This window comes from Panthera pardus, unplaced genomic scaffold, assembly GCF_024362965.1.
Source record: "Panthera pardus isolate Hobbes unplaced genomic scaffold, ASM2436296v1 HiC_scaffold_5, whole genome shotgun sequence".
NCBI classification, from domain to species: Eukaryota; Metazoa; Chordata; class Mammalia; order Carnivora; family Felidae; genus Panthera; species Panthera pardus.
In genome coordinates this window covers 19429336-19454724 of record NW_026526980.1, presented here as the reverse complement: position 1 = coordinate 19454724, position 25389 = coordinate 19429336, and the positions used below count along the sequence as shown (strand labels likewise).

The 25389-nt window shown below is 52.7% G+C and overlaps 3 protein-coding genes across 11 annotated transcripts; 2 read left to right on the top strand and 1 right to left on the bottom strand.

Annotated features, from left to right (window-relative positions):
• The first annotated feature begins 147 nt into the window (after positions 1–147).
• PHKG2 (phosphorylase kinase catalytic subunit gamma 2) lies at positions 148–9183 on the top strand. Of its 2 annotated transcripts, none has more exons than XM_019436192.2 (10): positions 148–313; positions 715–827; positions 5190–5365; positions 5641–5695; positions 6748–6813; positions 6905–7068; positions 7978–8068; positions 8163–8316; positions 8389–8514; positions 8616–9183. In XM_019436192.2, the coding sequence occupies exons 2-10, from the start codon at positions 733–735 to the stop codon at positions 8907–8909; spliced, it is 1221 nt and encodes a 406-aa protein (XP_019291737.1). In that variant the 5' UTR covers positions 148–313; positions 715–732; the 3' UTR covers positions 8910–9183. The 2 variants fall into 2 exon arrangements, with proteins under 2 accessions (XP_019291737.1, XP_019291735.1); XM_019436190.2 differs by having other exon boundaries at positions 149–385.
• CFAP119 (cilia and flagella associated protein 119) lies at positions 7621–13045 on the bottom strand. 8 transcript variants are annotated; one of them, XM_019436197.2, is made up of 9 exons: positions 12613–13045; positions 12258–12289; positions 11683–11748; positions 11368–11537; positions 10733–10803; positions 10415–10531; positions 10263–10332; positions 10091–10177; positions 7621–9485 (listed from the first exon to the last, which is right to left on the bottom strand). In XM_019436197.2, exons 1-9 carry the CDS (start codon positions 12814–12816, stop codon positions 9307–9309), a joined length of 996 nt encoding a protein of 331 aa, XP_019291742.1. In that variant the 5' UTR covers positions 12817–13045; the 3' UTR covers positions 7621–9306. The 8 variants fall into 8 exon arrangements, with proteins under 8 accessions (XP_019291742.1, XP_019291740.2, XP_019291741.1 ...); XM_019436195.2 differs by having other exon boundaries at positions 10415–10803; XM_019436196.2 differs by having other exon boundaries at positions 10263–10531; positions 11372–11537.
• Positions 13046–13168: 123 nt separating this feature from the next.
• RNF40 (ring finger protein 40) lies at positions 13169–25235 on the top strand. The gene is made up of 20 exons (XM_019436187.2): positions 13169–13393; positions 13502–13705; positions 14118–14285; positions 14421–14562; positions 15283–15489; positions 16039–16160; positions 16259–16405; positions 16499–16573; positions 17277–17396; positions 17493–17672; positions 17846–17981; positions 18819–18940; positions 19025–19452; positions 19539–19656; positions 19781–19930; positions 20108–20320; positions 20399–20524; positions 21730–21870; positions 21981–22082; positions 23978–25235. Exons 1-20 carry the CDS (start codon positions 13286–13288, stop codon positions 24152–24154), a joined length of 3186 nt encoding a protein of 1061 aa, XP_019291732.1. The 5' UTR covers positions 13169–13285; the 3' UTR covers positions 24155–25235.
• The last annotated feature ends 154 nt before the right edge of the window (positions 25236–25389 follow it).

Below are 25389 nucleotides of genomic sequence, written 5' to 3'. Positions count from 1 at the left end.
CTTCCGGGTAAACCTAACTTCCGGGTACCGTTGGAAGCCTCCAAGCCCTCTAGACAACGAGCTCCGCCCCCTGCTGTCCCCAGCAGATCCTGTGCACTAATTGGCTGCATCTGAAGCCCCGCCCTAGCGCCCTAGCCTTCGGTAACTCCGAGCTCCAACGCCCGCGCCAGCCTAGGGACTCCCCGCTTCCTATTGGACTACGAACTTCCAATCGGAAGGGACTTTGAAGCTCAGTCTTCAGGCGGCGCTGACCACTCGCCGACAGGATGGGGGCGGGGCCTGAGGTCGTTGCCGGCGCCGCCCTGGGAGTAAGGTAAGGAACTGGAGGCGAACCCGGGACAGAGAGGCTTCGCGTCGACCCTGGCTTCTCTCTCCTCACCCGCCGGTGAGACTGCGCGAGACCCCACGACCCCTCCCAGTGCCCGCCCAAGTGCGCCTGCGCAGCAACAGCCACCTGCCCGTGTGCCCCTTCCTTTCTTCCTTAGCACCTTTTCCCTTCCCCTCCCCCGTCCCCCTCCCTGCCCTGCCACCCTTCCCGCCCCCTAGGCCCTTTCGCAGGGTCTCCCCAGTCCTGATCCTTCCCCCACCCCGTCCCTATCCCCCAGGATCCTGGCGCCCCAGCCGCAAGGGCTGCGCCTCCGCGAGCCGCGATGTGTGTCCTCCCAGAGCCTGTGGGCCTCACTGCCCTCCCTGCCCTCCGTTTCCTCCACACAGGCCCCCACCACCTTCAGAATGACGCTGGACGTGGGGCCGGAGGATGAGCTGCCCGACTGGGCAGCGGCCAAGGAGTTTTACCAGAAGTACGACCCTAAGGACATCATTGGCAGGTGAGGCTTCATTCAGCCAGAGAGACAGAGTTCCAGAGAGATGAGGTCCTAGCCAGAATACACGATTCCATCTGAGGGCTGGATAGTTCTAAATGGGAAGGAACAGTGGTTAGTGGAGCAACATTTGGTGACTAAACTCTTTCTGAGCCAACCTCCATTTTTTCCAAATTCACACATTTATGTGTTCAGCAAGCATAGTTGAAGTAACTTACTGTCGGCCAGACATGAAGCTAAGCACAGGGAGGGTAGAAGAGTTGTTTGTCCTCCAAATGAAGTGACTGAAAGAGACACAAAAAACGTTCAAGTAGTATCAGGCTGTGTAAATAGTGTGATGGGGCTGATAAAACCACAGCTTCCCCCCAAAGGGGGATATTTGGGTCTTGAAGGATGAATAGGAGTTCAGCATGCAGAGAATAGAAGGAAGGCCTCACTTGTAGAGACAGTGCAGATACACTTACTCATCAAAGATTTCCTAAGCATGTATAGTGTGCTGGGTGCACTGTGTGAGGCACTAGGAATACAAGACCCACAGGTTTTCTGTTTGCCTGGAGTATATGCTGGTGGTAGAGATGGAGGATAAACACAAAAACAAGATAAAGGTCATCATATGCTGGGATGATGGGATGAGAGTAATTAATGGGACTGAGACTTGAAGGATGAGAATGAACAGCTTGTGAGCTGAGATAGAATATATTTGGGGCAGAGGGAACAGCACATGCAAAGGCTCAGGCTAGAAAGCGCCTGTTCAAGCAATAGATAGAAGATCATGGTGGCTAGAATGTAGTAAGAGTGGCACAAGGTGGAGGAAATTAAGTTGGAGAGGTAAATAGACATTAGATTATGTAGGGATTTATGCCATGATAAGACATTTAGATTTTATTCTAGTGAAATTGGTGGTTTCAAATAGGGCAGTAACATGATCTGATTTACATATTTTTGATTTGGGGGTAGGAACTTAAACTTTCCATGCCTCAGCTATAAAAATAGACCCTACCTTGTAGGTTGCTGTGAGGATGGAAAGAATATGATACACTTTAAAAAAAAATTTTTTTTCTTTACATTTATTTTTGAGAGACAGAGTGAGTGGGGGAGGGGCATAGAGAGCGGGAGACACAGAATCCGAAGCAGGCGCCAGGCTCTGAGCAAGCTGTTAGCACAGAGCCCGACGCGGGGCTCAAACCCACTAACCGTGAGATCATGACCTGAGCCATCGTCGGATGCTCAACCGACTGGGCCACCCAGGTGCCCTGATACGCTTTTTTTTAATGTTTTATTTATTTTTGAGAGAGAGTGTGCGAACAGGGGAGGGGAAGAAAGAGAGGGGGACAAAGGATCTGTGCTGACAGCAGCAAGCCTGATACAGGACTCGAACTCACGAACTGTGAGATGATGACCTGAGCCAAAGTCGGACACTCAACCGACTGAGCCACTCACATGCCCCTTAGTATGATACTCTTAGAACACTTCCTGGCATATGGTAAGTGCTCAACACAAATGTGTTATTACATTTAAAAAAGGTTATTCTGGCTCTTGTGTAGAGAATGGATGGGAAAAGGACAAGAGTAGATGTGTAGAGATCAGTTAGGAAGCTACTGATGGATTCAGGCTAGAGATGGTGATGTTTAGAATAGAGGAGCGGTGGTAGAGATGGGGAGAAGTGGATAGATTTAGGTGATGATTTGAAGAGAGACTTGATAGTTTCCTGAAAGACTGGTTATGGACCATGAGGGAAACGAAAAGAAACAAGAGTAACGTCTCAGGTTTGGATTTGAGCGCCTGAGTACTGTTTACTGAAATGAAGAAGTGTGAGAAAGATCAGATTTCTGGCAGGGGCAAGCAAGTCAGGAATTCCATTTTGGAAATATTAAGTTTTGAGATATCTACCTGGAGCTGTCAAGTGGGTACATGTGTCTGGAATTGGAGAGAGAGCTGGGCTAGAGCAATAAATCAGAGGCGTTAGCATATAGATAGTAGTTGGTGAGAAAATAGAAACGAAAGGGGGCCTAGGCTTAGGCCCTGAGGCCTGTCACCATTAAGGGGTTACAGAAGGAGGAGTCAGTAAGGGAGACTAAGATATAAGATAGCACCTGTGAGTTAGAAATAAAAGCACAAAAAGAACGTGCCTCTGGAAGGTTGGCATGGTCTGCTGTGACCCATGCCGCCCAGGCCAGGAAAGCAGACAGGGGTGTGGCTATTAGATTTGTTCAGACTCTTTTAAAATATATCACATGGAGATGTCACAAAGGCCTTTGGGATCAGGAATTCTGGAGAGGACTCAAGGTTTGAGACACTGCAGCAGGAGCCAATTGCACAGTTGGTATTTAAGTCCCCTGGGACTGGTTGGAGGTCATCAGGGGGGAGAAAGTGTCTGGAAGAGAAGTGAGCTGAAATCCAAGTCCTAAGCTGACATAGGGTTTCAGGACTAGATAAGGGAGGATTCACCGAGGCTGGGAAGAACCCTTAGGGAAGGACAGTGTTTCCACTGCCACAGAGTACAGAAAGACCCATTTTGGAGAAAGCAGGTCAGAGGGTAGGGCCCCTGTCATCTCATTCTGGCATTACAGTAGTAGCATCCTCCCTGGTCTCCACTGTCTTTTCCCTGCATAGTAAATTACCTGCATACTTTTACTGAATGACTTTTCCCAGAGTACCAGTCTATTCATGTATAAAGGCATGAAGCTTTAAAAGAGCTTGATGCATTCTAGAAATTGATAAGTTGTAAGTCACTGAAATAAATATTGAATAGCAGAGTAATAGCCAAAGATGAGACTGAACAGAAACTGAGACCATTTCTGAGTGATGGGTGAAGGAACTGGGATTTGACTTCTATCTTGCAGGTAATAGGGATGCAGTATGGAGAGAAAACAATTTTAAGTGCACTCCACAGTTAACTATAAGGTTGGAATTCTTAGGTCTCATTTCAAAAGAGCACAGTTGTTCTAGGGGGTCCCACTAAGGAATGAGGGAACTGTTAGGGAATTTAAGCTGGAAAACTTTTCTGCAATGAATGACATGATTCTTATGACAGGACTGTCATAAGAAGCTCATTCTGGAAGCAGTGTGGTGGATGGGTTGCAGTGGCTGAGACTGGCAGCAGGGAGATCAGTGGGGAGGCTGTTAACAGCTATGGGGGTGGAGAAGTAGGAAACAGAATTGAAAAAAACACAGAATGGAGTGGACTGGTTGCATGTGGTGGATTGTGAAGGAGAGGAAGAAGCCAAGAACTGTACCAAGATTTCTAGCTTGGGAGTCTGGTTGAATGGCATTGCCATTTAGTGGAGATCAGGGAAGTGAAACTGTGAAGTGGCCAAGAGTAAGGCAGTAGGTGTGGGGAGCACTGCGGCAGCTGGACGGGTCTTGTCCCACTTAAGATGGGAATTCGTTTTGAAAAGAACAAGAACACGCTGACCAAACAGCGCACTTGGCCAGAGGGTCAATAGTTTATATCTCTCGATGGAACTAGAGATGTGGTTGACAGGCATTCTAAGCAAAGGGAGTTACATAAGGGCAAGGAAGCCTTGAGAGCACGGCAGTAAAGTTATGTGGAGGGCAGCCAGGGAACCAACGTAGGAAATGTGGTGTGAGGGCCGATCTTGGAGAGATTTGCACTTAGCCTGAGGTACTTGTAGGGTCATATGGAATTGGTGACAGATTCCCAGCAATGAAATACCTGTCTGGGACTTTCTCTTCACCATGCCAAATGGGCTTTTCTGCTTCTATCTCCTTAATGTTTTTCAACATCTCTTCAAGATGTTTTTGGCCACGTTTCAGAGCCGGCAAAGTGGAAGCCCAGAGACCTTAGGTCATTAGGTTACATGGAGGTTAATTAGTGGCCAAATTTGGGGCCTACACCAAGGTCTCCTAATTCACAACTTTGGTCTTCCAGTCAATGGTCCAATATTTATTTGGAGCCCCTTGCACTTGACGTATTTTAGGAGAACTTTGGGATTTGGGTGGGGTAATCAGGGAAGTGTGAGTAAAATTTGGAGTGAGGTTTAGGTCATTTCTTCCCACTTTCTCCTTGTGGGGTTCCAGGGCAAGCAAGAGGCAGGCTCTGGAGCTCAGTGTGGAAAAGACTTGCCTAGACTTATTCACGGAGGGAGTGGCAGAAACTGGGTTCAAACCCAGGACCTCCACCTGCCTTCTCTGTGAGATTTGTGTTGCACCTTGCTGGGTATCCAGGTTGCTTGCTGAGGCTACTGTGAAGCTACTGTAGATCAGAACAAGCTCCCCGGGAGGCAGCCTTGTCGCCCAGATGGATCTTCGGAATCTGGTGCAGTGGGTAAGAGGATGCCGAGGCACCACTCTGCGTGAAAATGACAGAGCAGGAGGCCTGACTCTTGTGCTGTCTCACTCTGGCAGAGGAGTGAGCTCCGTGGTGCGCCGTTGTGTTCATCGAGCTACTGGCCATGAGTTTGCGGTGAAGATCATGGAGGTGACAGCTGAGCGACTGAGCCCCGAACAGCTAGAGGAGGTGCGAGAAGCCACGCGGCGAGAGACGCACATCCTTCGCCAGGTCGCCGGCCACCCCCACATCAGTGAGGCTGCCTTCCCTGCTCCTGTTAGCTGACAGCCACCTCCTGCTGGCCCTGCCCATAGCCCCGTTCCCCCCACACTGCCTCCATGCCTCTGCTCCCTTCGTCATGGCTCTGCTCCACCTCAAAGTGTGGCCAGCCTTTGGGTCCCTACTGCCTCCTTTTGGTTCTCCTTCCTTCCCAGTAACAGCCCACTGCCACCTTGGGGTGGAAAGCCCCTATAACATGCATCCGCTCCTTTCCATCTCCGTATTTCTACCTTTCTGCCTCTTTCCCAGTCACTCTCATCGATTCCTACGAGTCTTCTAGCTTCATGTTCCTGGTGTTTGATCTGTGAGTATCTCCCTGCCCTGATCTGAGAAGCCTCCTCCTCCCCTGCACGCGTGGCCCTAGCCTGACAGCGCAGTGGGCTAAGACTACCTTGCTCACACCTTCCTGTACTCCTGGCTTTGGCCCCTCTCCCTGGGTGCCCTGATTGGGCAGGTTCTTCCAGAATGTTAGTGACCAGCCAATTTAAAAGGGTCTTCATGACCCAAGGGGCCACTGTCCCAGTCCCCCATGGTCGAAAGGTTAGCAGGGAAGAAAAGGCTGTTTTAAGAGCTGACCACTTATCAGCAGGTTCTTGCTCATCTGTCTCTCGCTGTTTTAACACCCTACCACCATTACATGGTGTTTGTCTCTGCCCATCAATTCGTTTTCTGGGTAGTCTGAATCTGAGTGTGAGATGTTAGAAAATATAATGTAAAGCAGCGCAAAGGTACCTCAAAAGAGAATGGTTTAAATAGCAAATATTTAAGAGAGACCCTTGGAAAAAATTCACAAAGTCTTCATACAGAAATGACCCTCTGCAAAAGTTGGCCGGGGGAGGTAGGAAGTGTCTGTTACCATCATCACACAATGTTGCAAAACACTGATATGCCCCCAGTCAACTCCGGATTTCAAGGACTGATGCAGAGTTGCAGTTAATAACCTCAATTTTTAAAGACAATATAAAATAAGCAAAATTCAAAATAAAGTCCTATTCAACTTTTTACTACTGTTAACTGTAAAATTTTGGTCATGGTCTAGATTCACTTTAAAGGGTCTTCTTTGAGTTTACTCTCACATAATAAGGACCTCCTATAAAATAATTGTTGCAAGAAGGTACTTATTCTTGCTAAAATAACCCTCTCATGGCACAGTGCATATATTTCAACTACCAATTCCCTGGGCCAAGCTGCCCCGGGCATCCAGTTCACTCTTGGAGCACTCTGTCTCAAGACCCTTTGTTTGTCTAAGAGGAATCTCTTTACTGGCCTCTTCCGTGGTATTTTCTGTGAGCCACTGGCTTATTTTCTCAGCCTCTTGTAAGGTACACCTACCTCCCAATCCCTCCTATCCCTTAGGATGCGGAAGGGAGAGCTGTTTGACTATCTCACAGAGAAGGTGGCCCTCTCAGAAAAGGAAACCAGGTAATGGCTGAGCCTGCGGCCGGTGGGGTGAGCAGGGGGCGGGGTGGGGCCGGGCAGGGAGAAGCAGAGGAGGAGACTGCACCTCCCTCAGGTCCATCATGAGGTCTCTGCTGGAAGCAGTGAGCTTTCTCCATGCCAACAACATTGTGCACCGAGACCTGAAGCCTGAGAATATTCTCCTAGATGACAATATGCAGATCCGACTTTCAGATTTTGGGTTCTCCTGCCACTTGGAACCTGGCGAGAAGCTTCGAGGTGAGGGGTCCTGGTGCCCTAAAAGGCTTGGGAGGGAAGGAGACCCAGACCTGAGGCTGGTTAGCTGGGTCTGATAATTGAGTACCCAGGTAACCAAGCAAAGAGGAGAAGACAGTGAGCATTTGCCAAGTATCCTCTAGGTGCAAAGCATTGTATGTATCTCACAGTGGGCTTCCTGATCTGGGGTGGGCGTGGGTGGAGAGTCATTTTCAAATGAGGTAGGCCTAAGATTTCCTGGAAGTATGCCATGGAACACAGTTTGGCAGTTGCTGGGATGAAAGAATTGGTACCTGAAGTGATAGAAGCAGCTAAAAATAATAGGATCAATAATAGGATCAAGTCATGGCGGGCTGTGCTTTAGGAGTCTAGACTTGAGCCCGAGACCACAACGGGGAGCCAAGGAAGGCTTTTAAACAAGGGACTTACTCAGTATGAGCCTTAAGAAATCCTATATTCCCATTCGTTCTCCTTGGTTTGAGTGGTGATTCTGCCACACAGAATAGAGTTTATAGGAGGAGGAGTCCATTTGGGCAGAAAGGAACGTAGAAAAGATTGAAGTTTTGCTTTCCATTTATGTTATACATGTAAAAACGTGGCACAAAGTTGTGTAAGGAGTGGGTAGGTTGGGTTGCAGGTGGCAAATGATATGCTTGGGGAAGACTTTGAAGTCCATCCAAAAATGAGGTTTTCCCCAGGAAGGCCACCAGGAACCTCGGTGGGTATTTGGGTTGTGCAGCAAGGTTAGGGTCTAGTACTGCCCTCAGTGGAGGGCAGGCAGGAGCAGAATGGGAACGCTTATGGTCCTGGCAGCGTTGAGGCTCCAGCAGAGGTCTGGAGTTAGGGGCCCTTGAACAGGCCCTTGAGTTAGGGGTCTGGTGGCATCCATCAATCTCAGCTCTCTCTCCCCAGAGTTGTGTGGGACCCCAGGGTACCTAGCACCAGAGATCCTTAAATGCTCCATGGATGAAACCCACCCCGGCTATGGCAAGGAGGTCGACCTGTGAGTTTATGGTCTCCCCCCACTTCCTTTCTCCTTTGTGTCTTGTCCTTCAACACATTTGCCTAGCCCTGTCTGACTCTGGTCTCTTTCCCAGCTGGGCCTGTGGGGTGATTTTGTTTACACTCCTGGCTGGCTCGCCACCATTCTGGCACCGACGCCAGATCCTGATGTTACGCATGATCATGGAGGGCCAGTACCAGTTTAGTTCACCTGAGTGGGATGACCGTTCGGACACCGTCAAAGACCTGGTGAGCTGGGGCCATGAGAGGGTGAGGAAGGAGGCCCAAGAGCTGCCTCTCATGCTCTGGGGTTTCCCCTAGATCTCAAAGCTGCTACAGGTAGATCCTGAAGAGCGCCTGACAGCTGAGCAAGCCCTACAGCATCCCTTCTTTGAGCGCTGTGAAGGCAGCCAACCCTGGAACCTCACCCCCCGCCAGCGGTTCCGGGTAAGCCTGAGAGTGTCAGCGTCTGGGCCTGTTCCTCTGTCCCATGATCTTTCTCCTATGGTGGATGCCCCACTGGAGCTCACATTGCCTCTTCTTCCCAGGTGGCAGTGTGGACAGTGCTGGCTGCTGGACGAGTGGCCCTAAGCACCCAGCGTGTCCGGCCGCTGACCAAGAGTGCACTGTTGAGGGACCCTTACGCGCTGCGGCCAGTGCGGCGCCTCATCGACAACTGTGCCTTCCGGCTCTATGGGCACTGGGTGAAGAAGGGTGAGCAACAAAACCGAGCAGCCCTCTTCCAGCACCAGCCCCCTGGGCCTTTTCCCGTCATGGGCCCTGAAGAAGAGGGGGACTCCGCAGCGATCACCGAGGACGACACCGTGCTGGCACTGGGCTAGCACCTCAGCCCAGGGGAACCCCAGAAAGCAGGACTCTCCCGGAGGAGGATTTTTATCATTCCAGCCCTTACGGGCTCTGGCCTCAGGCCCCCCTGCCTGGCCATGCCGCCACTGATATATGACCATAAAGACCAGCCCTGTACACCTGTCCCCACCAGCCAGGGCTTTGGGATCAGAGCTAAGGTGGAAGGGCGCTGCTGCTCGCAACACCATGCCTAGCCTTGTCAATGCTGCCTGTGCTGCACCTGCAATAAAATCTGCTGCACGCCCGAGAGAGCCAGTGCCCTATGTCTGCTGTCTGGCTTCAGCGGGGAAGCCCAGAAGATGCTCAGGAGGGGTGGGGGGGCGGGGATGGGGCTGCTCTGCCCCAGGCCTTTATTGGGGAAAATGCTGGGGGTCACTTGGTCTTGTTCTTGCCTTTGCCAGGAGGTAGCTGGAAGGGCCGCTCTAGGATGGTCAACTTGCTGTTGAGCCTTTCCTCGCTGGCTTTGAGCCGCTCCTCTATCAGCTGTTGGAGCTGCCCCAGCTCCTTGCTCATCTGGGTCTTGATGTAGGCTCGCAGGATGGAGACCTGGCCTGCAGAGGCAAGGAAGAAGGGGCAGGTCAGCAGAGATGCCATGGGGCTGAGGGATTGCCCCTAGCTGGGCAAACACAACCTCCAAGGTGCGCCTGGGGCTACACAGGTAGCAATCAGGAAAGGCTTCAGTTCAGGAAAGGTCAACTAGCCCTTCTGTGGAGAGAGGAGGGTGGACTGGTCATGCTGGACACTCTGGATTGCTGATGAGCAGATAAGTGGCCTTACACAGGTGATTTAATCTTTGCATATCTCTGCTTCCTCCTGTGTACAATGTAGATAGTGCTAGCACCTAGTGCCTAGGACTGAGGGAGGGTTAAATGTAAGATGCTTAACACAGGGCCTGCCTGGCACCCTGTTACTGCTAAATGTGTGCTGGTTGTTACTGTTTGGTTTTATAATTATCCTTTTCTGGAGCTCCTCTTCCGCCCCCCCCCCCCCCCCCGCACTTTTATTACCTGGTTTGTCATCTTGAATTTCTGCATAAGGAATCATTTGGAGAAAGGACACTGTGCCTAAAACAGACCTGAAGTCCTGATGTGGTCTAACCCCTTCATTTTATACTTGCTCCAAGTCACAGGGGAACCTAACCCTTCCAGCTCCTCACTTGGCTCTTGCTCTGGCTGGACCACTGTTTCCAGCTCCTCCTCCTGTGGGGTGACTGCCTGCTCTCCCACCTCCTTGCCTTCTTTCTCTGCAGGCCAGAAGCAGGAAGAGGCTTCAGCTTCAGCTCCAGCCCCAGCCCCAGCCCCAGCCCCAGCCCCAGCCCTCTTCCTCACCTGTCTCATCCTCTGGCCAGAGCTCAGGCGGCTGTAGCCCTATGTAAGTCAAAGATAGGTCCAGCCTCACCTGGGAAGAGGGAGGAGGAGGGAGGCTGAGAGGAGGGCATCTGCACTGAGTGAAAGGGGGAGATGAGAGGTGGCCTCTGTACCTGGGGTGTGAAGACATATTTGTAGAGCTTGAAGTGGCGGAAGTAGGTGTTGACCACATAATCTGCCAGGGCAAGCAGCTGTTCCTCCCTAAAGAGGTTGATACTGAAGGGAGGCCGCTGTGGGGATGATTGGGAGTTAGGGGACTGACCACCCCCAGGAACCCTGACCTTTTCTCCAAGTGCCTGGCAGTCCAGGAGCAGGGAGAGCCCCTTGCAGCCTTCAGAGAAAGATGAGGGTGACGAGTGTGAGAGAGGGCAGGAGACTGGGCTAGACTTTATCTGGGGGGAGACTGAAGATTCCATTCCAGAGGAACTGACCCTGAGTCCATGGCAAAAAAGAACACTGGTGAAGTAGCGGTAACATTCCTCCACGTTGCCCAAGGGGGTTGCTGAGGGGGGAAAGCAAGATGTGACAGTGAGTCCCCTCCCTGATAATCATTCATTCATTTCACTCACTCACCAGCTACTTATTGCACTTTAGAAGTGAGCAAATCTAGGTTTAAGTCCTGGCTTATTCCAGTAATTCACTCAACAAATACCGAGTACCCCGTGCACTGTTCTAGGGCACTGAACAAAACAAACAAGGTCCCGTCTGTAAGTGACATACAATAAAACGAGAAATATGTAATTTCACCTCTTGTTAAACATTGTGCAGAAAAACACAGTTCTAAGAATAAAGTGGGGGGGGGGGGTGGAGGAGGAGCTGTTTTATTGAGCACTGTGTGTATATTTACATCTATTACACACAATATTTCTCAGAACAGTCTCATGAAGTTGGTGCTGTATATGAAGAAATGGACGGTTTCAAAGCTGAAACAACTTGTGTGTGGTCATATTGCGTGTAATGACAGAACAAAGATTCCAAGGGAACTACTGCTTCCCTTGGTCACTTTTGCCATCCCAGTCTCCTCTGTCCCCTGGGCTCAAACCCTTAGGTAGCCTGACCCTCTCACCCACACAGGCCTTGTGAAGATCTTGGAGCAGAGCACAAGCTGTTGATGTCTGTTCCAGTGAGAAGCCCTGCTGGCGGCAGAAGATGAGTGCATGGGAGAAAAGGTCCAGGATGATGGCATCCCGCAGGCTCTGCTCAGGAGAGCCTAGCCCCAACAGCTCAGCTAGCACCCTTAGGAGAGAGGAAGGAATGAGCGAGCCTCCCCACACCAATGCACCACATGCTCTGGAGTTGGGCATTCTTCCCGCCCTCCCAGCCCAGCCCTCTCAATCTCCCCAGGAGACAGCTTCTCTGCCCTTCCCTCATCCCCCCATACTCCCTCATCTCCTCAGTGTTGGTGGTCTTCTCCAGCCTGTGCATGGAATGGATGTCCAGGTATTTCCTGTTGTAAGAAAAGAGGTGAAAAGGTGTTGGTGGCCATTGTGCATTAGTCTCCTGGCAGGGCTATGATGGCTAGAGCATTGAACTGGGAATCAGGAGACCTGAGTTTGAGGATTAGCCCTTCCACTACTCTCTCTGGATCCAACTTTCTCCACCTTCAAATAAGGAATATGGCTTAAATGAACTCCTTTGGTCCTCTTCGTTTATAAAGCCAAGGATTAGGAAATTTAAGCTCTTGTCTCTGCCACTCCTCATGTGGCTTCAGTGTCCCCATTTATACAGTGCTCCACAGCAGTTGATATTCCATTTACATCCTTAGTCTTTGGCTCCCTTCTTCCCATCCTCCCTCGTTGGACTGGGGAGGCAGGAAAGCTGGAGACCTAGTCATCTTGGGTAATTGCAGTTTCCTCATCTGTAAAATGGGTAATGCTCTAGCTGTTTGACAGAACTTTTGGGGAAGAATAATGTAAATGTAAAGTGTAACTTTTCCCCAAGGCTCTTCACACTCACCACATGCAGATCCGGGGCCGGGGCAGCGGCGGCTGCGGAGAGAAAGCGGATTGGGCAGGCAGAGCTTGTCCCTGGCCCCAGTCCCTGACCTGTTGCGGATCTCCAGCTGGCCTAAGAACCCGCTAACTTGCCTTCTCATCTTAAAGATTATGTACGAGCAACGCCGGCAGGCCAGGCTTTGATAGGCCCTAAGTACCATTCATGAGCATTTTACAGTCGGAGTTACACACCCCCGCCTCTTCACCAAGGCACCCAGGAAACGTCTTGAACTTTAATAAACATAACGGCGGGTGGCGCCCTGCCGGGGAGCCCTTTTACAAACATTCATGAGCGGACCACTCTGTCCCGCCCTCACCGGGAACAAGTTGGCTGCAGGATCTTCATCCGCTTCTACCGAGGCCGCGGTGCCGGACTCAGGCCGCACACCTGTTGCTATCCGCATGACGGACTCATCCACTGAAGTGAGTTCCCTCTCGGGTTCCCGCTGCAGTTCGGAGGGCTGTTCAAGCTCCGACTGCATCTTCAGTCCTAGGAATTGGCTGGACTTCTGACGGATCATCTCGTCGCTCCTCTTTGCCGTGGGTCACCACTGGCTCTGTCCCGCCCAGGTCCTGGGAACGCCGGTTCTCGGGCAGCGACTGCCAAGGCCTGGCCCTCTAGCGACGCCTCAGCCAATCGGCGCCGTAGAAAGACCGGGTGCAGCCAATCCGCAGGGGGCGTCTCCCTCCGTTTCAACGGCGACCGTTGCTAAGGGAGCTCGTGGAGGGAGGGAGGAAGTGTAGGGCGCTCGCCAATCAGTAAGAAGAGAATGCGCATGCGCAATAAGTTTCAAGCACCGCCCCCGCGCCCTCCCTTCAAAGTGGCTGACCTGAGGCAGGCGATGCCTTTAGGACTAGGGAATGTAAGTGCGGTATCAGTTGCCACGGGAACTGTTTACTGGCCAATCACCGAGAGAAAGAGGAGGTGTTCAGAAAGAAACCAAACGGGACCCTAGAGGTGGGACAAAGCGCGACCAATAGAAACAGGAAATGAAGTTTCGCCACATCCGGCATTGCCTGCGGCGCTTGCGCTCTGGGCTGAAGAGGCCGGTGACGTCCGGTGAAGTCCAAGATGGCGCTAGGCTGATCCTGCTGCAGGTGAGGGGCCCGGGGCTGGCGGGGGCGAGATCCAGCAGGTGTGTGCTGGGGTGCTTGGGGCTGCGGAGCGCTGGCAGCCTCCACATCTATGCTCTCTGTCTTCTGCAGGTGACAGAAGTGCCACCTACGCCTGCCCGACGTCCCTCGGGAGACCCTGCGCCGCTCCTCGTCTCCGCGGCCATGTCTGGACCCGGCAACAAACGCGCCGCCGGCGACGGGGGCTCAGGGCCCCCAGAGAAGAAGCTGAGCCGTGAAGAGAAGACCACAACCACGCTCATAGAGCCCATTCGTCTTGGGGGCATCTCTTCCACGGTTCGTGGCTCCTGCTTCAGTCCTCACAACTTGCCAGACTCCCATCTCTGTTCTCCGTCCAAATCGTCCAGAATTTTACTGCCAGTTGCCCAAGCTTGGCACGGTTCACTTTACAGAACACACTGTTGAAGGAAACGGAGGACACGATTTTTGCCTTCCTTTTACAGATAAGGGAAACATGTTCCCAGGGGGCATATGACTTGTCAAAGACTTGAGAGTTAGAAAGAGGTAGTAGCAGAACTCACAACCAAGATGCTTTCTCTGTGGGTGTCTGAGCCTCTTTAAATCCTGTTAGCGGTTAGTCTGGGGATTTTCTCTTCTCCATTCCAGTTGCTTTCCTTTCTTTCTCTCTGTGATTGGTTTCCTGGGCCCTGCTTGACCCTCTCCTTGGCCCCTTTGTTTTCCTTGGTAGGAGGAGATGGACCTGAAGGTTCTGCAGTTCAAGAACAAGAAACTAGCAGAGCGGTTGGAACAGCGACAGGCTTGTGAAGATGAACTCCGAGAACGAATTGAGAAGCTGGAGAAGCGGCAGGCCACAGACGATGCCACACTTCTCATTGTCAATCGCTACTGGGCCCAGGTGGACGCCCCTCTGCTTTCCAAGACCTGGCATTGATCCTGCTGCCAATCCTCAGACTCCTCTGCTGGGAAAAGGGGTATCATGCTGGGAAGCACCTGAGGGATTTGTAACATTTTTGGTGCTTTCTCCCTTCAGCTGGATGAAACCGTGGAAGCCCTTCTCCGACACCATGAGAGCCAGGGGGAGCTGTCTTCAGGGACAGAGGCCCCTGGGACCCAGGAGGGACTGACACGTGATGAGACCCCTGTCACAGAGCCAGGGACATCGGAGCTGAGGGGTAGGACCGGAGCCCTAGGATCTGGGGAGCTTAGTTAAGCTAAGAAAGGTCCTGGAATGGAGGGGACTTTTATATTAGTCTCTCAAATTTCCCGCCGGTCTTCTCACTCGTGCGCGCGCGTGCGCGCACACACACACGCGCGCACACACACACACACACACACACACACACACCTGATTTCATGTTTGGGTGGCAAAAGTGCAGTGGATAAGACCCCAGGCCCCGGGCTTTGGAATCTGAGTGACTTGGTTCATAGTGCGTGTCATGTTTGACACTCATTTAGTTGAAAACTATTAACATTGAGTACTGGTTCAATTAACTGGTTCAATTAACTGGCTCAATTAACATTGAGTACAGCCTCAGAAGAAACAAAGACAGGAAGAAACGTTGGCCCTGCCCTCAGGGAGGAAGTGATTTTAAGCCATGAGTAAAAAGTACAGGGGCCCTTGAGAGGGAATCAGTGTATGCACACATGTGTGAGGTTCTAATTTAGATGGAGAAGGCTTCCCTGAAGAGTGATTTGGGAGCTCTGTGGCCTTGAGTAAGTTATCTCTCTGAAATAAAGTTGTTATCACTTTGAGGATGGGGATACCAGTGTATTACAGGCATTGCGTATGTTGATTCAGTGAGCCGTAGAGTGAAGGGCTCAGGCTGGAACATCGTACGGAGTGGTGGTAATTGCTGCTGTTATCCTCACAAAGGTCTGTCCATCCCTCGCAGAGCCTCTGCCGGTGCAGCCGCGGCCCCCTCTCAGCGAGCCAGCCTTGGCTTTTGTGGTAGCACTGGGCGCTAGCAGCAGTGAGGAGGTGGAGCTCCAGCTGCAGGGCCGGATGGAGTTCTCCAAGGCAGCTGTGTCCCGGGTCGTAGAGGCCTCAGACCGCCTACAACGCCGGGTGGAGGAACTCTGTCAGCGAGTATATAGCCGAGGTTGGTTCTTCCTTCCCCATCGCACAGGTGTCTACCCCCATTTGCATCTTGATTGTATCCCCTCAATGCCCCAAGCCCAGAGGCAGCCATAATTCTCCAAGGAATAAATCAGCCACGTTCTCAGGGAAAGGGGTGGGTTGTAGATGGGGCCCTGGCTCTGATTCCTGGGGTTGAACTCTAGAGAGATGGGTGGGAGGAGTTGTCGATGCTTATGGGGCCCCTGCCTTCCAGCTGGAGACCTCTTTGGAACACTTTGCGCAGATTTTGGTGGCAGTTGTTGATCCGCAAGGCATAGTAGCAAGTGCCTGGGCTTTGCAGGTTGACAGGCTTCTCCCAGCCCTAGTCCTGTCATTCTAGCCTGGGCGTTCTTGGTAAATGGCTCTCTTCCCTGAGCTGGTTTCCTCCTTTGTACAGTGGGGATAAAGACTCCTGGCTTTGTCATGAGAGATTGGCAAGACAGCTGGTGGATCACATGGGCACTCACAGAATGAGTTAGTACTTTGCCCCATTGCCTTGGACTTCGCTCTTACCCGAGCCCTGCCTTCCCAGGGGACAGCGAGCCCCCCAGTGAGGTGGCTCGGGCGCGCACCCGGGAGCTGGGTCGTGAGAACCGGCGACTGCAGGACTTGGCCACCCAGCTACAGGAGAAGCACCACCGCATCTCATTGGAGGTGGGATTAAAACCGGGGCAGGATTTGGGTTAGATGGACACCCAGGTTCTCAGGGAGCCAAGTCCCTTGCTCTAAGCATCTTCCCTATCATTGTCTAGTATTCTGAGCTCCAGGATAAAGTGACATCAGCAGAGACCAAGGTGCTAGAGATGGAGACGACGGTGGAGGACCTGCAGTGGGACATCGAGAAGCTGCGCAAGCGTGAGCAGAAGCTCAATAAGCATCTGGCGGAGGCCTTGGAGCAGGTGGGGCTAGGGTGCTGGGTCAGATGGAGTCAGGGCTAAATACTTGGAGTCCTTGCTTCTCTCCTCCACTCCCATCTATCTGTCTCTCTACAGCTCAACTCTGGCTACTATGTGTCTGGGAGCTCCTCGGGTTTCCAGGGGGGCCAGATCACACTCAGCATGCAGAAGGTGAGCAGCCGCCATTCTTGGCAGCCCCTCCCGTAACCTTTTATCTACCTTACCCATGAACGTTCCCTCAGAATTAAGGACAGACCACCCACATGGTCTCTGAGGCCCTTGCCTGTACTCATGCTGCTTTGTCTCATTCGTTTACATATTCAGTAAATACTGTTGAATGCTAAATGGTAGGGACTGCTCGGAAGCAGGCATATCAGAGGACAATATAGACAGAAATCAGAGGTTTTTTTGGAGTTTGGGTTCTGGTTGAGGGAGCAAATAAGTACGTAGTACATAAGGTGGCGATAAGTGCCTCAAAGAAAAAGCATAGAAAAGAGACCAATGGAAATATGTTGGAGCTGACTGGCGTTCTTAGCTGGGTAGCTGAAGAAGGGCCTCACTGAGCGGGCTCTGTGACTTCTTGGTCGTTGCGCTATTTTGTGGTGCTGTGAGGGTCACTGTTTCCTGTGAACTCTTTATTTCAGCTTTTTCTTCAGGTGTTTCAGGAAGGCTTCCCTGACTCCCTGTCAGCCTTGGTTGCCAGCACTGACCGTGCAGTATTTTCTCCCACTTACCTGGGAGCCCTTAGGAAAGTGCTTGGGTTTGGCCTGTCCTTAGGGCTTCAGAATCCATCATTGTCCCCGTGTGGTGGGGATGGGAGGGAAGCATGCATTCTGGCCTGGCCCTACCTGCCATAGTCCCTCCCGCTCCACAGTTTGAGATGCTGAATGCAGAGTTGGAAGAAAACCAGGAATTGGCCAACAGCCGGATGGCAGAGCTGGAGAAGCTACAGGCCGAGCTTCAGGGGGCTGTGCGGACCAATGAGCGCCTCAAGGTGGGCTGTATTTAGGCCTGGTAGGGCCTGAGCCTGCCAGGTAGTTGCTGGGCCCTGAATCCTCCTGCTGATCACTTTTGGGCACCTTGCTCCTAGGTAGCCCTGCGGAGCCTTCCTGAGGAGGTGGTGCGGGAAACGGGGGAGTACCGGATGTTGCAGGCCCAGTTCTCACTGCTCTATAATGAGTCTCTGCAAGTGAAGACCCAGCTTGATGAGGCCCGGGGGCTGCTGCTGGCTACCAAGAATTCCCACCTGAGACACATTGAGCACATGGAGGTATGGCCCTGGAACAGACTTAGGGTCAGGGCCTTTGGAGGCCTTGTGTGCTACCAGGGATCCCTTGGGAATAAATTCTTCCTAAGCCACTGAGGCCTGAGGTGGGGGGGAAGAAGAGAGGGGTTTGCCAGAGGCTAAAGGGTTGTGTGGGTCCTTAACACCTCAACCTACAGAGCGATGAGCTGGGGCTACAGAAGAAGCTGCGCACAGAGGTTATCCAGCTGGAGGACACGCTGGCCCAGGTACGCAAGGAGTACGAGATGCTGCGCATCGAGTTTGAACAGAACCTGGCGGCCAACGAGCAGGCGGGTATGTGGTGAAGATGGGGTGGAGGTGGGGCCTTATCTGGGATTGCCGGTCCCTGGTGGGGGGCTACTGCTTATCCAGATGCAAGGGGTTAAGCCCCTTCCTTTTGCAGAGCCTCCTGTCCCTGGCCAAAACAGGGATCATAGCACCTGGCTCAAGGGCACAGTGAGGGTCACAACCAGCTGAGGTGGCTGATGGAGCAGGCACAGCCAGAAGATGAGCTGTTGGCCCTGTCTGTGGTTATCTGGCCTTACAGTGTCTTTCTCTTGGAGGTATTCGTTCATTTGTGGATGTATTAAATCTGGCTCTCTTCCAGGCTTTGGGATTATATTAGTAAACAAAATTCGAAGCATCTTTGCTATTGTGGCCTAGTAGCGTAGTGGGGGAAGACAACAAAGTAAAAAATAGAAGGTGTATATTAGATAGTGGCAAATATATCAAGAGAAATAAAGCAGGGGAGAAAGATATGAAGTGTTAGAAGATTGTGGTTTTGGATGGGGAGGTCAGAGAAATGAAACTCAGAAGATGACATCTATTTAAAAATATGAAAGAAGCAGACTAATTTACTTCAGTGAATGTTACAGTCGTGTGCTCCTTTGAAGGAAATTTGGAAATACCAAAAAAAGTCTAGATTAACAGAAATAACATAAACAGGAGGTTCGAGAGTTTTCTTCTAAGCCTAGGTTATTACTTTGATAAGGTCACACTCCGTACAGGGCCTCAGTTTCCCTCTCCTTCACAATGGGAGTGATGGCTTTGGCTCCCCTTCTCCCACCACTGAGGAGTTGGGCTCTTAGCCCAGAGGCCAGTCTAACCCCTTACTTTCCAACCGTCCCCCAGGGCCCATCAACCGTGAGATGCGCCACCTGATCAGCAGCCTCCAAAACCACAACCACCAGCTAAAGGGGGATGCCCAGCGATACAAGCGGAAGCTGCGGGAAGTGCAGGCTGAGATTGGCAAGGTGAGGAAGGGGATGCCTCGGAAAAGCCATGGCTAGACCCCAGTAAGCACTGTCTCACCTCAGCCCTGTTCTCTATCTTTGCAGCTCCGGGCCCAGGCCAGTGGCTCAACCCACTCCATTCCGAACCTGGGCCACCCAGAGGACTCTGGCCTCAGTGCCCCAACCCCAGGGAAAGAAGAGGGTGGGCCAGGCCCTGTCAGTGCCCCTGACAGCAGAAAGGAGGTGGCTTCAGTGCCTGGTGCCACCACTGCTGCCTCCTCAGCAAAGAAAGAGGAGCTGGCCCCCTCTGAGGAAGATTCCCAGGCCTTAACTCCTGGGTCCCAGGGCCCCTCCTCCCGGAGCCGAGAACCTGAGGCCAGGCCCAAGCGGGAGCTTCGGGAGCGGGAAGGGCCTGGCCTGGGACCCCCATCTGTAGCCTCAGCTCTCTCAAGAGCCGATCGGGAGAAGGCCAAGGTGGAGGAGGCCAAGAGGAAGGAGTCAGAACTCCTTAAAGGTCTCCGAGCAGAGCTCAAGTGAGACCCTGTTTTTGTCTCCTTTCCACCCCTGCCAAAGTGGCCTCCGGCCCCAGTCACCAAGCCTTCCTCCTGTGCTTCTCCAGGAAGGCCCAGGAAAGCCAGAAGGAGATGAAGCTGCTGCTGGACATGTACAAGTCAGCACCCAAGGAACAGCGGGATAAGGTGCAGCTCATGGCAGCCGAACGCAAGGCCAAGGCTGAGGTGAGGGCAGGTAGGGCCTGTGGGGCATACACAGAGGCTGCCCTGGGGGGTTCTGACTAGAGCAGGGCCCTAGGTCAGCAGGAAGCAGTGAGGAGAGCTAGCTCTTTCTTTCTGGTGGCTGTAGGTCGATGAACTGCGAGGCCGCATTCGGGAATTGGAGGAGAGGGACCGAAGAGAGAGCAAGAAAATTGCTGATGAGGATGCCCTGCGGCGCATTCGGCAAGCCGAGGAACAGATCGAACACCTGCAGCGCAAGTTGGGTGCTACCAAGCAGGTATGACCCCCTTGTGGTCCCCTGCTTCTGAATATTGGGATACCCTTAACTCCTTGATGGGTACTCCTAGCAGATGCTCTGGGATCACTCTGTGGTCAGTCCTTTTTTCCTGTGGTTTCCCCATGATCATCGTGTCCATCTTCCGTTTTCCATCTTGTCCCTGTCCACCTGCTGCAGGAAGAAGAGGCTTTGCTGTCGGAGATGGATGTGACGGGTCAGGCTTTTGAGGACATGCAGGAACAAAATGGGAGGCTGCTACAGCAGTTACGGGAGAAGGATGATGCCAACTTTAAGTTGATGTCAGAACGGATCAAGGCCAACCAGATTCACAAGCTACTGCGGGAGGAGAAGGATGAGCTGGGCGAGCAAGTTCTTGGCCTCAAGTCCCAGGTATGGCAGCCCTGGGCTGTAGGGTGGAGCTGGAGAGGCACCAGCTCCCCAGCACTGAGTCTCCACCCCTGACCTCAGGTGGATGCCCAGCTGCTGACTGTGCAGAAGCTGGAGGAAAAAGAGCGGGCCTTGCAGGGCAGCCTCGGGGGTGTAGAGAAGGAGCTGACGCTGCGCAGCCAGGCCCTGGAGCTCAACAAAAGGAAGGTGAGGCCAGGCCCGAGGGCAGAAAGCAACCTGGGATGGTGGCTCACAGCTAAAGCCCTGCTCTACCTCCTCTCCCGGCCCAGCTCACGTCTCCAATACTTACTGTGTTCTAGTTCCTGTGCTGAGGCCTGTCTATGCTGGGTTGCATTTTGGTCTTACAACAATCGTAAGATGGTATTTGTTACCTGTTTTTCATAACTTAGGAAATATAAGCTCAGGCAGAGCAACTGACTTACTCAAGAAAGAGTGGACCTGAAATTGGGGCCTGGATCTCCTTGGCTCCAGAACACACTTTTTTTTTTTTTTTTTTTAAGAGAGAGCACGTGAGCAGGGGAGAGGGGCAGAGGGAGAGAGACAATCTTAAGCGGGCTTCATGCTGAGCATGGAGCCTTATGTGGGGTTCGATCCCATGACCCTGGGATCATGACCTGAGCCAAAATCAAGAGTCTGACACTCAACTGACTGAGCCACCCAGGCATCCCCAGAACTTGCGTCTTGAGCACTAAGTTGGCTAGATGTAAAGTAGGGATGCTGGTTCCTGTCACATAGTTGAATTGAAGTTCTGGAATGTCTAGGTCATGGGAAAGGCTTAAGATCAATGTTAGTTTTAGTTTGTTTCCCCTACTGTGCTTCCCCCCCCCCCATTTAATTCATTCATTAAAGCAGTATAATTCATCTCCTTGCCATGTACCCCCGGCACTGAGTGCTAGAGAGAACCTGGAATAAGAGGGTCCTACCGGGAATGGGAACTTCAGTCTTGAGGGGGTAGATAGCCAGATATCCCACAGGTAAAATATGTTACTGCAGATTCCAGTAAATCTTGTGAAGGAAACTAAGGTGCTGTGAGAGAAAAATAGGGGGAGCCGGTCTCCAGAACCGACATGTAAGCTGAGGGCTGAGGGAGCCACTGGAAAGAAACCTGTGTGTTGGGGGTGTTGAGGGGAGAAGAGAGAAGAGCCCTGTGGAGGTTCAGAGATACGAGAGAGAGTTATGCAGGTAGGAAGTGAGCGTGTCAGGAACTGCAGAGATAGAGGTGAAGGTGGAGAGGTCAGGAGGCAGAACTAGCTCCAGTGAAGATCCTGGACTTGATCCCAAGAGCAGGAATCACTGGAATGTCGGACATAGGCATCTGTAGACCATGGCTCCACATGCCTGACTCGCCAGGCTCAGGCGAGCCCACCCTTAACCTGTTCCACCTACCCCAGGCTGTGGAAGCAGCCCAGCTGGCCGAGGACCTAAAGGTGCAGCTGGAGCACGTACAGACGCGGCTGCGAGAGATCCAGCCTTGCCTGGCAGAGAGCCGGGCCGCTCGCGAGAAAGAGAGCTTCAACCTCAAGAGGGCTCAGGTGTGTGCATGGGGTAGGGACAGGGTTGTTCGGGGTCACTGATGTGGCCTAGGGGCGGGTGGTTCGAGATGAGGACCCTTGCACTTAGCCTAGCCCTTCTCCTGCCCCAGGAGGACATCTCCCGACTGCGGCGCAAGTTGGAGAAGCAGAGGAAGGTGGAGGTTTACGCAGATGCCGATGAAATTCTCCAGGAGGAGATCAAGGAGTACAAGGTGGGGCCGTGGGGCTGAGTTGTGCCCCAACAACCCAGGAATCTTAGATGGGGAGTTGGCGAGGGCTATAGTGGATAGCCTGGGGACCCCAGAAATCAGGTTGGATAGAAAAGGTGGGCAGGGCCCTAGTTGTGGAGAATCAAACAGCTGATGAATGTACATGTGCTCATGCCAGGCACAGTGCCTGGTCAGGTGTGGGAGGGCTAGGAACTAGCTCTAGTCTCTGATTTCTGGAAACTGACCGTCTGTTGAAGGAAGTAGCCAATATTCTGAGTGATGAGCGATATGATGGCTAACCCCACGGCAGCTCTGGGGGTTAGCAGGTTTCCTGGAAGGAATGTCCTCCAAGGGAAACCTGAAGAATGAGGGTTGACTGTGAGTAATGAGGACGAGGGGGTTCCAGCAAAGGGAAAGGTAGAGGTCCTTCACTGAGAGTGGTGTGCTGGAGCACAGATCGCTGGACACTGTAGTTGGAAGACAGAACGTAGGTTTTGTGATGAGCAGGAAAGCTGAGGGTCTTGAACAGTGTCCGATCCTGAAGGGTGTGGTGAGTCAGGTTGAGACGCTTGGCTTATCCTGTAGGTAGTATGGAGACATCAAGGGGGTTTAAACCAGAGAGTTATATGGCTGGATTTGGGCTAGAGGGGGTAAAGACTAGAGGCAGAGAAATCTCTTAAGCAGTTGCAGTCATTGAGGCAAAAACTGGTAGGGAGCTAGCCTCGGGTGTTAGAGACAAGTAGAAGAGGTGAGGAGATATTTAGGAGGCAGAAGTGCTTGGACTCAGGGATGGATTGATTCATGGAGTGAGGGAGAGGGAGATCCTGAGAGCTCCTGGGTTCCTGATTTGAGAAACTAGTGGCATGTGGTAGGATTAGGAAGACCTCAAAGGAGTAGGTGTTGGTGGACAGTGTTGTATCTCAGGGATGTTGAAAATGTGCCTTTGGGAGGCTGGCTGGGAAGGCATTCGAAGCAGAAGGACTTTCTGGATGATGAGGTTGGAGGATTGTCTGCAGGCAGAGGCAATGGTGGAAGCCAAATAGAACTGTGGTCACCCAGGGAGGGTCTGTGATATGATACGGGATGGGTCATTCTTTTCCCTTAGGAATCTCAAAGCTTAAATGATAAAGGAAGAGAAGCCTGCAGTTTGGCCTTGAAGGGGCAGGGGCAGCTGGGGGAGGCCATGGGGAGGCAGAGGAGGGTTTCTCCAGAAAAGATGGACTTTGATGGGGATGGTTTGACAGCTAAGGGAAGAGGTGATGCTGGGGTGTGGGCTGGCCTGGGCTTTCAAGCGGGGCAGAGGGAGAATGTCGGGGAATGTTGAGTTGAGGGAGTTCCTGGAGTTGGACATGAGACCTGGTGGCCGGTAGATGTTTCAGGAGGTTTCACTCTTGGTAGAGAAGAGTGAGTCCAGGGACCCAGCAGGATCTCTGGGCAGCACCAGGGGTGGGCCCAGTTGAGGGTGGAGATGGGAGATTTCTAGTGGCACTGCTATGCCCAGCAGGTGCAGATGAAGAGAAGGTAGATCGTCAGCTGCAGCCAGGATTGGGCTTTTGCCAGAGAAGGCCAGAGTGGCAAGAGATAAAGCCCCAAGGCAGGGGAGTACCGGCTGGGCCTTTGGGTTATTGGCTTTTGAGCAGGGCGGGGAGAACATGTTGCCCACTGGCTACCACTGCCTGGGTTAGAATCCAGATTCTGCTACTTTCTGGTTTTGAGACCTTGGCCTCTGAGCCTCAGTTTCCTCATCCGGAGAGTGCCCATCCCCATCTCTCAGGGTTATGGTGAGAGTTAGATGCAGTCTGCTGTGTGGTGGGCTTAGCCTGGACCACCTCCTGCTGTCAGCTTGGGGTCTGGGGGCCATCAGGACTGTCCCGAGCTGATGCCTTTGCCTGGCCCAGGCGCGGTTGACCTGCCCCTGCTGTAACACCCGCAAGAAGGATGCAGTCCTTACCAAGTGCTTCCACGTTTTCTGCTTCGAGTGCGTGCGGGGCCGCTATGAGGCCCGCCAGAGGAAGTGCCCCAAGTGCAACGCAGCCTTTGGTGCCCACGACTTCCACCGTGTCTACATCAGCTGAACCCGTAACTCAGGGGACTTTGGAACACCCATGGACCCTGGGGGCTGTGCCTCCAGTCCCTCCTTCCCTGCCCCACATTCAGTGGCCCTTACCCTCCATTCCGGACCCTGGGGGCCCAGCCCCTCTCCACCTAGTTGGTTTGGGGGTCCCAGTGCATGCTAGTGGGAGTGAGATCTGGCAAGCTCAGTTATACCTTTTCCACACAGGGCTACAGCCTAAGGGGCATCTGCCCTGCAGGAAGGGTCAGCTGTGAGAGGCCTGAGGGTCCAGAGCATTCAACTGAGCTTCCTGGAAGCTGACCTTAATCCTTCTCCAGCTGTCTCCCTGGGCCCATCCCTGTCCGAAGGGTGAAATCCCCCAGGCTGTGACCTCCCACTCAAGAGGAGGCTCACTACCTGCTTGCTTATACACCCACAAGTGAGGACCAAGGGTGGGCCAGTTTCCCCACCTCCTGAACTCTTGGGCCCACGGAGACTTTTCCACACTTGGGTGGGACTTCCCTCCTGTGGATTCACTGGGCTCTTTGGTCTGACCCTTATGCTAAGGGCTGAAGGAGGTACCCCCCTGTAAGGGGCGGGGGGGGGGGGGGGGGGCGGGAGCACTGTCCTCTTCTGGGAAACTCTGGCTGTTGCAGTCACCTTGCCCTCATCTCAGGGGTGCTGAACCAAGATCATCAGTCTTTATCCTAATCAGCCTCCCCCCACCAATCTGTTTCTCTCCCAAGCCCACTTACCCCACCTCATGCTTCCCAAACTCTGACCCTGCTTTCATCCTGGTGGCCTTAACTTCATGGAGGCATTATGTCCCAGGAGGGGAAGGGACAGACTAGCGGCTGGGCCAACTTCCGATCATTCCAGGTAGAGGAGCTTCATCTAACACCCTGTGACTGAGCCTGTCCCCATGATGCTACCTGTGCTGTCTGCCCAAGCAAACTCCCATGGTTGTGAAGGCAGCAGGCAGGGGCCTGGAAGATGGAGCTGCTGACAGGTGCAAGGGTCCATTCAGACCCACAAGCCCTGCTCTGGAGATGTCTTGTATAGGCTGTTAATGTTATGAATAAACATCCAACCCTCAGCCTGCATGCAGTCCAAGTAGCCAGGCTTCCTGCCCTAAACGTGGTCCCAGATTTTAGCTGCTACACTTCCGGCGCTGTCCTGCCTGGCAGGTAACCCACCCCCCCACCCCCCCCCCCCCAAGGGCCTGCACAGCAACCTCGCGTTTCCCACCCCCAGCAT